Source organism: Mirounga leonina, unplaced genomic scaffold, assembly GCF_011800145.1.
Source record: "Mirounga leonina isolate KUSES-001 unplaced genomic scaffold, KU_Mleo_1.0 Mir_168, whole genome shotgun sequence".
NCBI lineage: Eukaryota > Metazoa > Chordata > Mammalia > Carnivora > Phocidae > Mirounga > Mirounga leonina.
The window spans coordinates 60,257,162-60,267,799 of NW_023270426.1; the positions used below are offsets into that span (position 1 = coordinate 60,257,162).

General features: G+C 38.2%; 1 protein-coding gene across 5 annotated transcripts in view; it reads left to right on the top strand.

The window, feature by feature from the left end:
• LOC118016997 overlaps positions 1-10,638 on the top strand; it is a 74,763-nt gene that overhangs the window by 15,158 nt on the left and 48,967 nt on the right. For all 5 annotated transcript variants that reach the window (XR_004681008.1, XR_004681007.1, XR_004681006.1 and 2 more), the window contains exon 3: positions 1,439-1,571. Coding sequence is in view for 2 of the 5 variants with exons in the window: in XM_035014852.1 (XP_034870743.1) it covers positions 1,439-1,571 (133 nt within the window). In the remaining 3 variants the exon portion in view is untranslated. The remainder of the gene's footprint in view (positions 1-1,438; positions 1,572-10,638) is intronic.

The window sequence follows — 10,638 nt, forward strand, 5'->3', positions numbered from 1 at the left end:
TGATGTTATACATTACTTCTATCTGATTCTCAAATCCCAATCAAGTTTGCCACTTACCTCAGTCCTGTCCTTTAAAACAGAAGGATATAGTTAAGAGTCACTTGTTGCATATAGTTGTAATACCTCTTTAGTCTCTTTCAGTAGGAGGCAGCAATAAACTTTTTTCTAGTCTTCAGTGACCTTGACATTTTGAAGATTACAGACCAGTTATTTTCTAGAATGTACCTCTGGGCCTTTTCCAACTACAGAGAGTTAGACTCTAACATCTTAGGGCATCTGTTGTATGAAAAAATTAACTTCTTTCAATACACCTGGAATGGTTTTAATTATGTACTATTCTTGAGAGAGTTGCAAAAATGGTCACTGTGTTCTTTCGTTCATTTGAAAAAGACTGAATTAATAGAGTTTGAGAGGAATACCTCAAAAGTGATGCTGTTTTCTCCTCATTGAATCCTATCAGATAACACAGAGTTTTGATTTGTCCCATTACTAATGCTCACTTGATTAAGGATGTGTCTCTTAGGATTCTCAACTATTTAGTTTTTTTGTTCTCTGTTGGTAATTAGTAAGTATTTTGTAGGGAAGTTCTCTAAGACTTTGTAAATAGCCCATTTCTCATTAAACTTCCAATTTACTCATTTATTTATTTATAGTAATAGTGATTAATATGGGTCTTAATTCTTTACTGTCATTTATCTTGGTATTCAGATTGTTCCTGATTTAGCTAGTGGAAGACCTTTGCAGATGGTTTATGTTTTCTCTTGACACGTCTCCATTACTTTTTTTTTTTTTAAGATTTTATTTATTTATTTGACAGAGAGCACAAGCATGGGTAGCAGGGAGAAGCAGGCTCCCTGCTGAGAGCCTGATATGGGGCTCGATTCTAGGACCCTGGGATCATGACCCGAGCCTAAGGCAGATGCATAACCCACTTAGCCACTCAGGTGCCCCCCATTACTTTTTTATTTGTTTCTTTCTGGCATAAGATATGAACAAGGTCATCTTGTACTTTCTCTACCCTAGCCCTGGAATTAGCCATTTTAGCCCTGAGTAACATTTAATGGAGAATAACATTTAATGGAGAATAACATTTAGAAGACAAAGTCTGGGCACTAGATGTGTTCTTTGCTTTTGGAGTGTGGTGCTTTGAAGTTTTTCAGTGGAGAGAGCTAAGATATATATGCCTGTATATATGAATGTCCAGATATTTGCATTTCATCTATCCATCTATCTATTAAACCATGAATGTATACTGATAGCATGAGTTTTAATCTAGCACCTCAGGGTTTATTCTAATTTTCTCCCTTTCCATATAAGTAGCCCCCTTCCTTGCTGCTGGAAAACTGTCTCCCATTGGCCTAATTGGGTTACTTATTTTCCAAATCTTTCTGTGTGTAATCAGCCTCTCCTTTCCACTGCTATCCTCTCTCCTCTGTAGGTGCACTATCGCCCTGTACAGGCTGTGTCATCCATACGAGACTGCTCTTCTGTGTGAACAAATCCTCACCCTACTCAGGCTTGGCCACTGTACTGACCTTTGTGTGGAGACATTTCTACCCAGGCGGTATCAGGTAGGCTCCCCACTTCTAACTCCTTCCACAGCAGGGTAGATATGCGATTATTTCAGTTTAGTTGTGAATGAAAAAAAAGGGTGGTAGCTAAAAGGTCACTCATTCAGGAAAGACTTTTTTTGATCAGATGCCAATCTGAGGGCAAATTTAAAGATATAGAAGAGATAGGATTAATTTTAAGTGTGAGAAAAGTCCAACTTCCCACTTCAATAGAATGGGAGGAGGAATGGCTTCAATACAGGTTAGTTTGAGAATTTCCTGGCTGGAAGAGGAATGACTTTCTATCTTACGGCTTTTAGTTTCTCTGTGCAGAGATTGCTGAGAAGGAGTGATTTAGTTGGAGGTTTGAGGAAAGTAGAGAGGGTTTTGAATCACTGTAGAGAATGTGAAAGTGAAATGAGCAAAAACAGAACAAACACAAATTTCTGAGTATTATGGAAGATCTGAGAATTGAAACTGAGAATGAGCTGAGACTCCCACCTGAATGGTTGCAGTGTTTTCTCCAGCAAGCACCAGTGCTAGGAGTGGAGAAGGCAGTTTCTATCAGGCAGTTAAATGGCACAAGTAAGCTGAAGATACTGGGTAGAGAGAGGTTGATGCGAAGGAAATGAATGTTGAATATTGAAATGAGTAGTTATTATTTTTGTTTTAAAGATTTTATTTATTTATTTGACAGAGAGAGACAGCAAGAGCAGGAACACAAGCAGGGGGAGTGGGAGAGGGAGAAGCAGGCTTCCCATAGAGTAGGGAACCCGATGCAGGGCTGGATCCCAGGACCCTGGGATCATGGCCTGAGCCGAAGGCAGATGCTTAACGACTGAGCCACCCAAGCGCCTGAAATGAATAGTTATTAAGAAAAGAAAGGAAGAGAGGAGGGGTCTGGAAGAAAGATAGTAAGTGGGTCAATGGCCTATCTCGAAGTCCTTGTGTGACTTGGTCCCAAGCAATCAGAAACCCACTCTAATTTAAGGGTATTTGTATAGGGGTAGGGAGGGGAAGGATTTGTTATGAGTATATTGAGTAGCTCACAGAATTAAGTCAGGCTGAACAATCATGTCTTAGAAATACAGGAAGCATGTGGCTTTGATGTTGTGGGTATTAGGAAACCTCTTCAGGTGACCAGTACTGGAATGAATCAGTTCAAGCTCTACTATCATCTGTTCTTGTGTTACTGCTCAGGATTCAGATACCAAGAAGAAAACTTAGTTTAAATGGCTTGGGTCTTGTGTTCACCTCCTTGGCCAGGAGATTAGGGTTCTACCAAGAAGGCATGAAATGGGTTAGAAGTAATTCCTAAAGGAAAACAAGCGTACTGTTAAGAGAAGAATGGATGCTTTTGGTGCCAAAAACAGGAGATGTTCAGCATTGGTAGATTGCATGTATGGTATTAAATTTATGTAGGATAAAGCTTAATTTCATATGGAGAGAAAGGTGAATAGAATGCTAATCATTTTTTTACTTTTATTTTTTTTACAAAAATAATACATGTACCTTGTAAAAATAATTAAAACTATTCCCCTCCCCCATATCTTCAATGAATGTGATAATAAGACAGCAAAAGGGAGAAGTGGGTGGGTGATAGAATTGTTACAGGATGTAAAAATAATTAAAACTATTCCCCTCCCCCATATCTTCAATGAATGTGATAATAAGACAGCAAAAGGGAGAAGTGGGTGGGTGATAGAATTATTACAGTATTTCTTTTCCTTCGGTGCCCACAGTTCTTAGTCACACTGCTTTGAGGAATGAAGAGGTAGACCAGACAGAGAGGTGAGCAACAAAGCAAAGCTTATCGAACGATAGTAAAGTGATAGCACAGGGCGCCTGGGTGGCTCAGTCGGTTAAGCGACTGCCTTCGGCTCAGGTCATGATCCTGGAGTCCCGGGATCAAGTCCCGCATCGGGCTCCCTGCTCGGCAGGGAGTCTGCTTCTCCCTCTGACCCTCCCCCCTCTCCTGCTCTCTCTCTCTCATTCTCTCTCTCAAATAAATAAATAAAATCTTAAAAAAAAAAAAAGTGATAGCACAAAAATCTTCTGAAAATGGAGGGGACCTGAGAGGGTTGCCACTGGAATTTCTAAGTCTTGGGGTTTTTATGGGCTGGTTGGCGGGCTGTTTTAATCTGATTAACTCTCCAGGAGCCTGTCATCCAATCAGGTTTTTGTCATCCATCTATCAGGTGGGAAAGGGTGGAGGGCTCCGTCCAGGGTGGGTGTAAAATCCTCCTAAGGGTGGTTTCCTCTTAGGGCGGGGCCTTTGTCCTTGCCTGTCTTTCTTCCAGCTGTCCTTAATCAGAACGATTTGAAAGTCATGATACGAACATTTTCTATGGTTCAGATCTGTCGTGTACACTGTGGATATGAAAGTGAATAAAGAGAATTTGGTCTCTTGCTTGTAAGGTAAAATTCAAAACAGTACATTGAAAACTTGAAGGTCTTAATACAAATCCAAGATTTGTTTTACTAAAAATGTCTCTCTTTTTTAAGGATTTTATTTATGTATTTATTTACGGGGGTGGGGGGTGGGAGGGAGGAGCAGAAGGAGAGGGAACGGGAAATAATCTCAAGCAGACTTCACGCCAAGCACTGTTGCACCCTGGGCTTGATCCCACAATCCCCAGATCGGGACCCAGAGATCACGACCGAAGCCAAAACCGAGTCAGACGCTCAACTGACTGAGCCACCCAGGTACCCCTAAAAATGTCTCCTTTTAACAAAGACAGGTAAATAAGTATGTGTCTTCAACTTATATAATAAAGTCAAATATGAATTTTTTTTAGTCTTTTAAAATTTCCTTTCTTAATTCCTACATTTAAGAATGGGCTTGTTTTTTTTGTTATTGTTGTTCTTTTCATTGTCCACTATTTTTGAGGCAATTTTTATCCTTTTATCCCCCCAAGCCCCTCCCAGCCTGCTTTAGAAAGTCAGCATTTTAGTGTAAACAGTTTTATTGAGTAGACTCTACTTGGTAAATATTAACACAATAATGCTTTCATTTTTCTCCAGTCACAATTCTCAGTAGTGCTTTGTAGAAATCTCCCAAGACAATTTCTTGGGCATATTCCACGTCTTTCTCATCACTTTCAGTTGTTAAAAAAAAAAAAAAAGAAGCAAAACCAAACTAATTTCACTCCATTGTAAAAATCCAGTCTCAAATCTGATTGAAATACAATCCTTTCAGTTCCCTCTACTAGCATCTAACTCCTTTGTTGGGGAGGAGGAATATGAGAAATGGCAGGGGTTGCTTATTGGAGAGGAGGAAGTACTGCTGCCCATAAGAAAGTGCATGACTCTGTTGCGGCTGGTGGTCACTGAGGATGTGGTAGTCTCCTCATAACTTTCTGCAGTTTTTAGCACTGTGTAGCTTCACCTTGGAGGATATGGCACCTCTCTGAGGATATGGCAGAGGAGGCACCCATGTCTTCCTTTAGTCCTGCCTTTGGTCCACATTCCACCTCCCATAGGAAGCAAGCTTTCAGATAACCCTAGGGGTTGGACTTTCCCCTCTGTCCTCTATATTCCTTTGTATTGAGTCAAACACAGAGGTCCTCCGCTGCACCTTCTGATAGATCAGGAAACTGGGAACAAGTTGGAAGTTTCCTCCATGTTTTTCTTAAATTCCCTATAACATGGTCTCGTTTTGTCCCTCTCTCCTGGGCTCAGCCAGCATGTCCTTCTCCTTCAAAATCTCCAGAAAAGACATAGGTCAGGTTCTCTGTCAGAGTCCCTCATGGGGCTCCCTGCACTTTGAAGGTAGCTTCAAGCTGGTCTCTTGGTCCCTGACTGTAAATATTTAGCTAAGTAGTAGGCTGTCAGTCTGTCTGCCTTGCGAGAACTCACATTCTGTATTTCACTGGAACTCCCTCTTCACTTGGCTTCGGGTGGGTTGAGGGGATGAACTTTTCTGCCCACTTAGGGCTGACATGTTGGTTGGGAATAGAGGTGGTTCCTTTGCCTGTGAATAAGTCCCCAGGAAGGCTTTTGGCCCCAGTGGTTGGAGAGGCCTATATTTATTTATTTATTTATTTATTTAGATTTTATTTATTTGAGAGAGCACGAGCAAGCACAAGCAGGGAGGAGCGGCAGGCAGAGGGAGGGGGAGAAGCAGGCTCCCCACTGAGCAGGAAGCCTGATGCAGGCTGATCCCAGGACACTGGGATCATGACCTGAGCCGAAGGCAGACGCTTAACCAACTGAGCCACCCAGGTGCCTAGAGAGGCCTTTAAAAGTATGGAATCCTTATACTATTTTATCATCATTTTTCAGCCAGAATAACCAATTCTAAGACAAAGAGAGAAATCCCATTCAATATTCTATTATTAGAGCACAAAACTAAAGTAAATGATACCCTTCATTCTTACTTGACTTTGCCTTATGTAATGAAAAGAAAAAAAAATACAAAGTAACCCACAGGATATGGCGAACCAAATTTTTTCAGTGCCTAAGATTTTAAGTTAGGTATGTTTAGAGCAGCATTGATTTTCCAAGGTCATCAGAAGTACTATTAGTGAATAATATTATAGTTGTTTTGTCTGATTTCCTGTTGGAATACGGCAGGTATAAGATGGGTGTCAGAGTGAGGGAGAGGAGTTAGGCCTATTATTAAATCATTGGTCAGTCAAGAATATAACTCAGTAATAATGTTTAACTGTTTTTATTAGTAGGCTTTGAATATAATAAGCAGGATTGGCATTGATTTAAAAACAATAAACATATTTCCCTTTAAGAAAACCTTTGAAAGATTTTTAAAAAATTTAAATAGATGTTAAAATGTACTTGTTAATCTTATGCCTCATAGTCCCCTTAACAGAGATTTGAATATAGAAGTATTTTAGGTTCTGGCTTAAATATGAAGATGATTTTAAGCATTCCCAATGGCAAACAAATAATAATGATTATCATTCCCAGAGCAGTACTGTCTTCAAACTTTCTCAGCTGAATTCTTTCTGAGTGACATTTCTGCTATCCATATCCTTCTTGTTAAGAACTCAATAATGGACTAGGTTAATTAGAGATAGGTAATCTTACCTTGTATTAATCATCCTTCTGTCAGAATAAATTAACCTTTTTAGCTCCTATTTTCTGGAATTCCCAACCTTCGTAGACACTGTTCTCGAGGCATTAGATAGCCTCATAAAATTTTAAACTCATTTGAATTTAGAAATATCCATTACTGATAGAATTATTAAACTTAATAATCATGGAGATTTACTCTGAGATCACTGAAGATTAGACTAATTCAGGTACCTTATAGGCTTGTTTCTTCCTAGCTGTGTGATCTGGGGAAATTCAGTTATTATCTCTGAGTTTTCATTTCCTGACTTAAAGAATGGGAATAGTTATATTCATCTCAAATTATAGAAATCAAATGGAATAATACCTATAGTGGATTCTGAAATACACTACTGAAATGTTTGGGATTGTATTATTTTGAAATATGGTCAAGTCAGAAGATTTCACTTTTTGTACTCTTAATGTTAACTGATGATGAATATCCTGGATCCTTTTCCCTGGCTCCCTTGTATCATTGTCAGGGAGCAAAATAATGGCAAAAAGTTGTGTGAGAGGGTATTCTGACCACTTGTGGCTCCCATAATTCTTTGGTAAATGTGTGGCCCAGGCAGCAGATTTATCAATCAGTCCATCGAAGAATAGAGCTTATCAGGCTGGCCACAGTGGAGATTCATGATACCCCATGACAAACTGAAAAATGAGCATGTGTTAAAATAAGCCTATTAATGTAAATATAAGTTTATCTGCTTTTAAAAGGCAAAATAATTCAGTGAATTTCAGAGGTAATTTAGGAAATATTCGAACATTTGGCTTTAATTAGAAAGGCAGGAAAATATATCAGAACTAGATTCCATTTGGGCAGGGTTTGTTTATTCTTCTCATCTTGACTTTGAGCCAAAAATCCTCAGTTTTGACTAGTTTTAAATGTTTCTCCAAATTTGGGCAGAGCCTTTTGCCTATTTAGAGATAGATGCTGCTTAGTTCAGCATTAGATAACACGGATGGAGGCCCATGCATATCAGGACCCACCAAAATAAAGAGCAGGAGAAGGTCACAAGGGTAGATAATGGTACGTGTGTGAACAGAGGGGCACCACTAATAAGTAAATGAGTACCTCATGAGGTGGAAGTAATCCCATTCATTAGAGTTCCTCTTGGGCAAAGAATGTATATATGTAGAAACGATACTTTGATAAACTACTTGGGGGTAGTTTGACAATACACTGTGTTGGTAAAGCTTTGAGAAAATAGGGACTTTCATTTATTTCTGTTTGGAGTATAAATTGATACAACTCCTTAGGAGGGAAATGTAGGAATGTTTATCAGAATTACAGTTGCATATCCAAAAAGACATCCAGATGGCCAGCAGACATATGAAAAGATGCTCATCATCACTTATCATCAGGGAAATGCAAATCAAAACTACAATGAGGTATCACATCACACCTGTCAGAATAGCTAAAATCAACAACACAAGAAACAACAGGTGTTGGCAAGGATGTGGAGAAAAAGGAACCATCTTACACTGTTAGTGGGAATGCAAACTGGTGCAGCCACTCTGGAAAACAGTATGGAGGTTCCTCAGAAAGTTAAGAATAGAACTGCCCTATGATCCAGTGATTACATTATTGGGTATTTACATAAACAATAAACAACTAAATAAACAACTCTTAATTCATAGGGATACATGAACCCCTATGTTTAAAGCAGCATTATTTACAATAGCCAAGATATGGAAGCAGCCCAAGTATCTATCATTTGGTGAATAAAGTATATATAGATATATACATATATACATAAAAAGAATGAAATCTTGCCATTTGCAATGATATGGATGGAGCTAGAGAGTATAATGCTAAGCGAAATAAATCAGAGAAAAACAAATACCACATGATCTCACTCATACGTGGAATTTGAGAAACAAATGAGCAAAGGGAAAAAAATAAGAGCATAATGAATGCACTTGTGATAAGCACATGGTGATGTATGGAAATATTTAATTACTATATTGTACACCTGAAACTAATACAACACTGTATGTTAACAAACTGGAATTAAAATAAAACTTAAAAAAAAGAAAAGAGGGGCACCTGGGCAGCTTAGTTGGTTAAGTGTCTGCCTTTAGCTCAAGCTATGATCTCAGGATCTTGAAATCGAGCCCCACATCTCGGCTTCCTGATCAATGGGGGGTCTCCTTCTCCCTCTCCCTCTGCCCCTCCCCACTTTGACCCTTGCACCTACTTGTATGCTAGCTCTTTCTCAAATAAATAAATAAAATCTTTTTTTAAAAAAAGAAAAAAAATATTACAACTGCACATATCTTTTTTTTTTTTTTTTTAACAACTGCATGTATCTTATCCAACAATACCATTACTGAGAACTTATTCTGTGGGGCCCAATGTCCATAAATATGTTAAGTTAATTATGGTACATAGATAAAATGGAATTCGGTGGAACAATGAAAAAGATTTAGAAAGCTCCCTATGTAGTGATAGGAAAGATATCCAAAATATGTAGTACAGAGAAAAAAAAAATTAAGGTATAGGACAATAATTAATTTAACCTATCCATGGACATTGGGTTATTTCTGATTGTTTTCATTTACAATAATATTGCAACACGTAAACTCATATAGACCTTATTTTGCATTAGTGTATGCATACTCACAGAATAAATTCCCAGTAGTGGTATTGTTGGACAAGATATATGCAGTTGTTATTTTGATAAACATTACTACATTTCCCTCCTAAGTAGTTGTACTATTTTATACTCCCAACAGAGAGAAGTACCCCTTTTCTCAAAGCTTTGCCCCTACAGTGTTTTGTCAAACTTTTACATTTCCACAAACCTGAGAGGAGACAAATGGCATCTTGGTCCTAGTTTTTGTTGTTGTTTAAATTCAATTTTTAAAAAATATACAGACTATCTCAAATGTAGGAAAAAGTTGCAAGTATAGAGAATGTTTTCTTCCCTGAACTACTTAAGAATAGGTTGGCAACATCATGTCTGTATACCCCTAATACTGTAGGGTGTATATGTTACAAGCAAGGACATTCTTCTGCATAACCAAAATAAAACCATCGATATCAGAGCATTAGTTTTGATATATTAATATCATCTAATTCTCAGATTCCATTCATGTTTTGCCCATTATCCCTAGTATGTCCTTTACAGCAAAAGTATATAGTCAAGAATCATGTATTGTGCTTAGCTGCTGGGCCTCTTTAGCGATTGAAATCGATTTGAAATGGTTCCTTCCTCTTCTTTCACTTTTATAATCTGGATACTTTTGAAGATTATAGGACAGAGATTTTGTAAAATATTTCTTAATTTGGGTTTGTCTGACATTGTTTTGGGACTCAATTCAGATTATACATATTTGGCAGGAATATGGCAGAAATAATGTTGTGTTCTTCTTGTTGCAACCTATCAGATGACTCACAATTTTGATTTGTTGTATTACTGATGATGTTTATTCTGATCATTTCATTAAATTGTTGGCTGCCAAAATTCTCCACTGTAAATGTAGTCTTTTCCTTTTGTAATGATTAAGTGTTTTATAAAGTACTTTGAAACTATGTATATAGCTTCAGTGTTAAGATTCAGTGTATCAGTTTGTTTCCTTTAGTAATATCACCGTGGACTCATGGTTTCTATTATATTTAATAGGTCATAATCTGTTACTATCATTATTTATTTTCATGGTCAGGTTGTCCTAGATGTGGTCAGAGGGTGTTCCTTCAAGCTGGCTCCTCTGTCCTTTTGACTTATCCATCATCTGTGAGCACTTCTTGCTTTATGATCCAAAGAAATGTTCCAGGCTCATGTTGTACTTTGCTTGTCCTAGACCTGGAGTCATCCATTTCTTCAAGGAAACTTTTAGTGGAGTGTGATATTTAGGAGCCAAGATATGGATGCTAGGTGTGTTCCTTGTTATTGGGGTGTCTCTATTCCTGGACTGTCTTAATAAACAAACACTCTTTTCTTCCTCCCTCCCTTCCTTCCTCCCTCCCTTCCTTCCTTCCTTCCTTCCTTCCTTCCTTCCTTCCTTCCTTCCT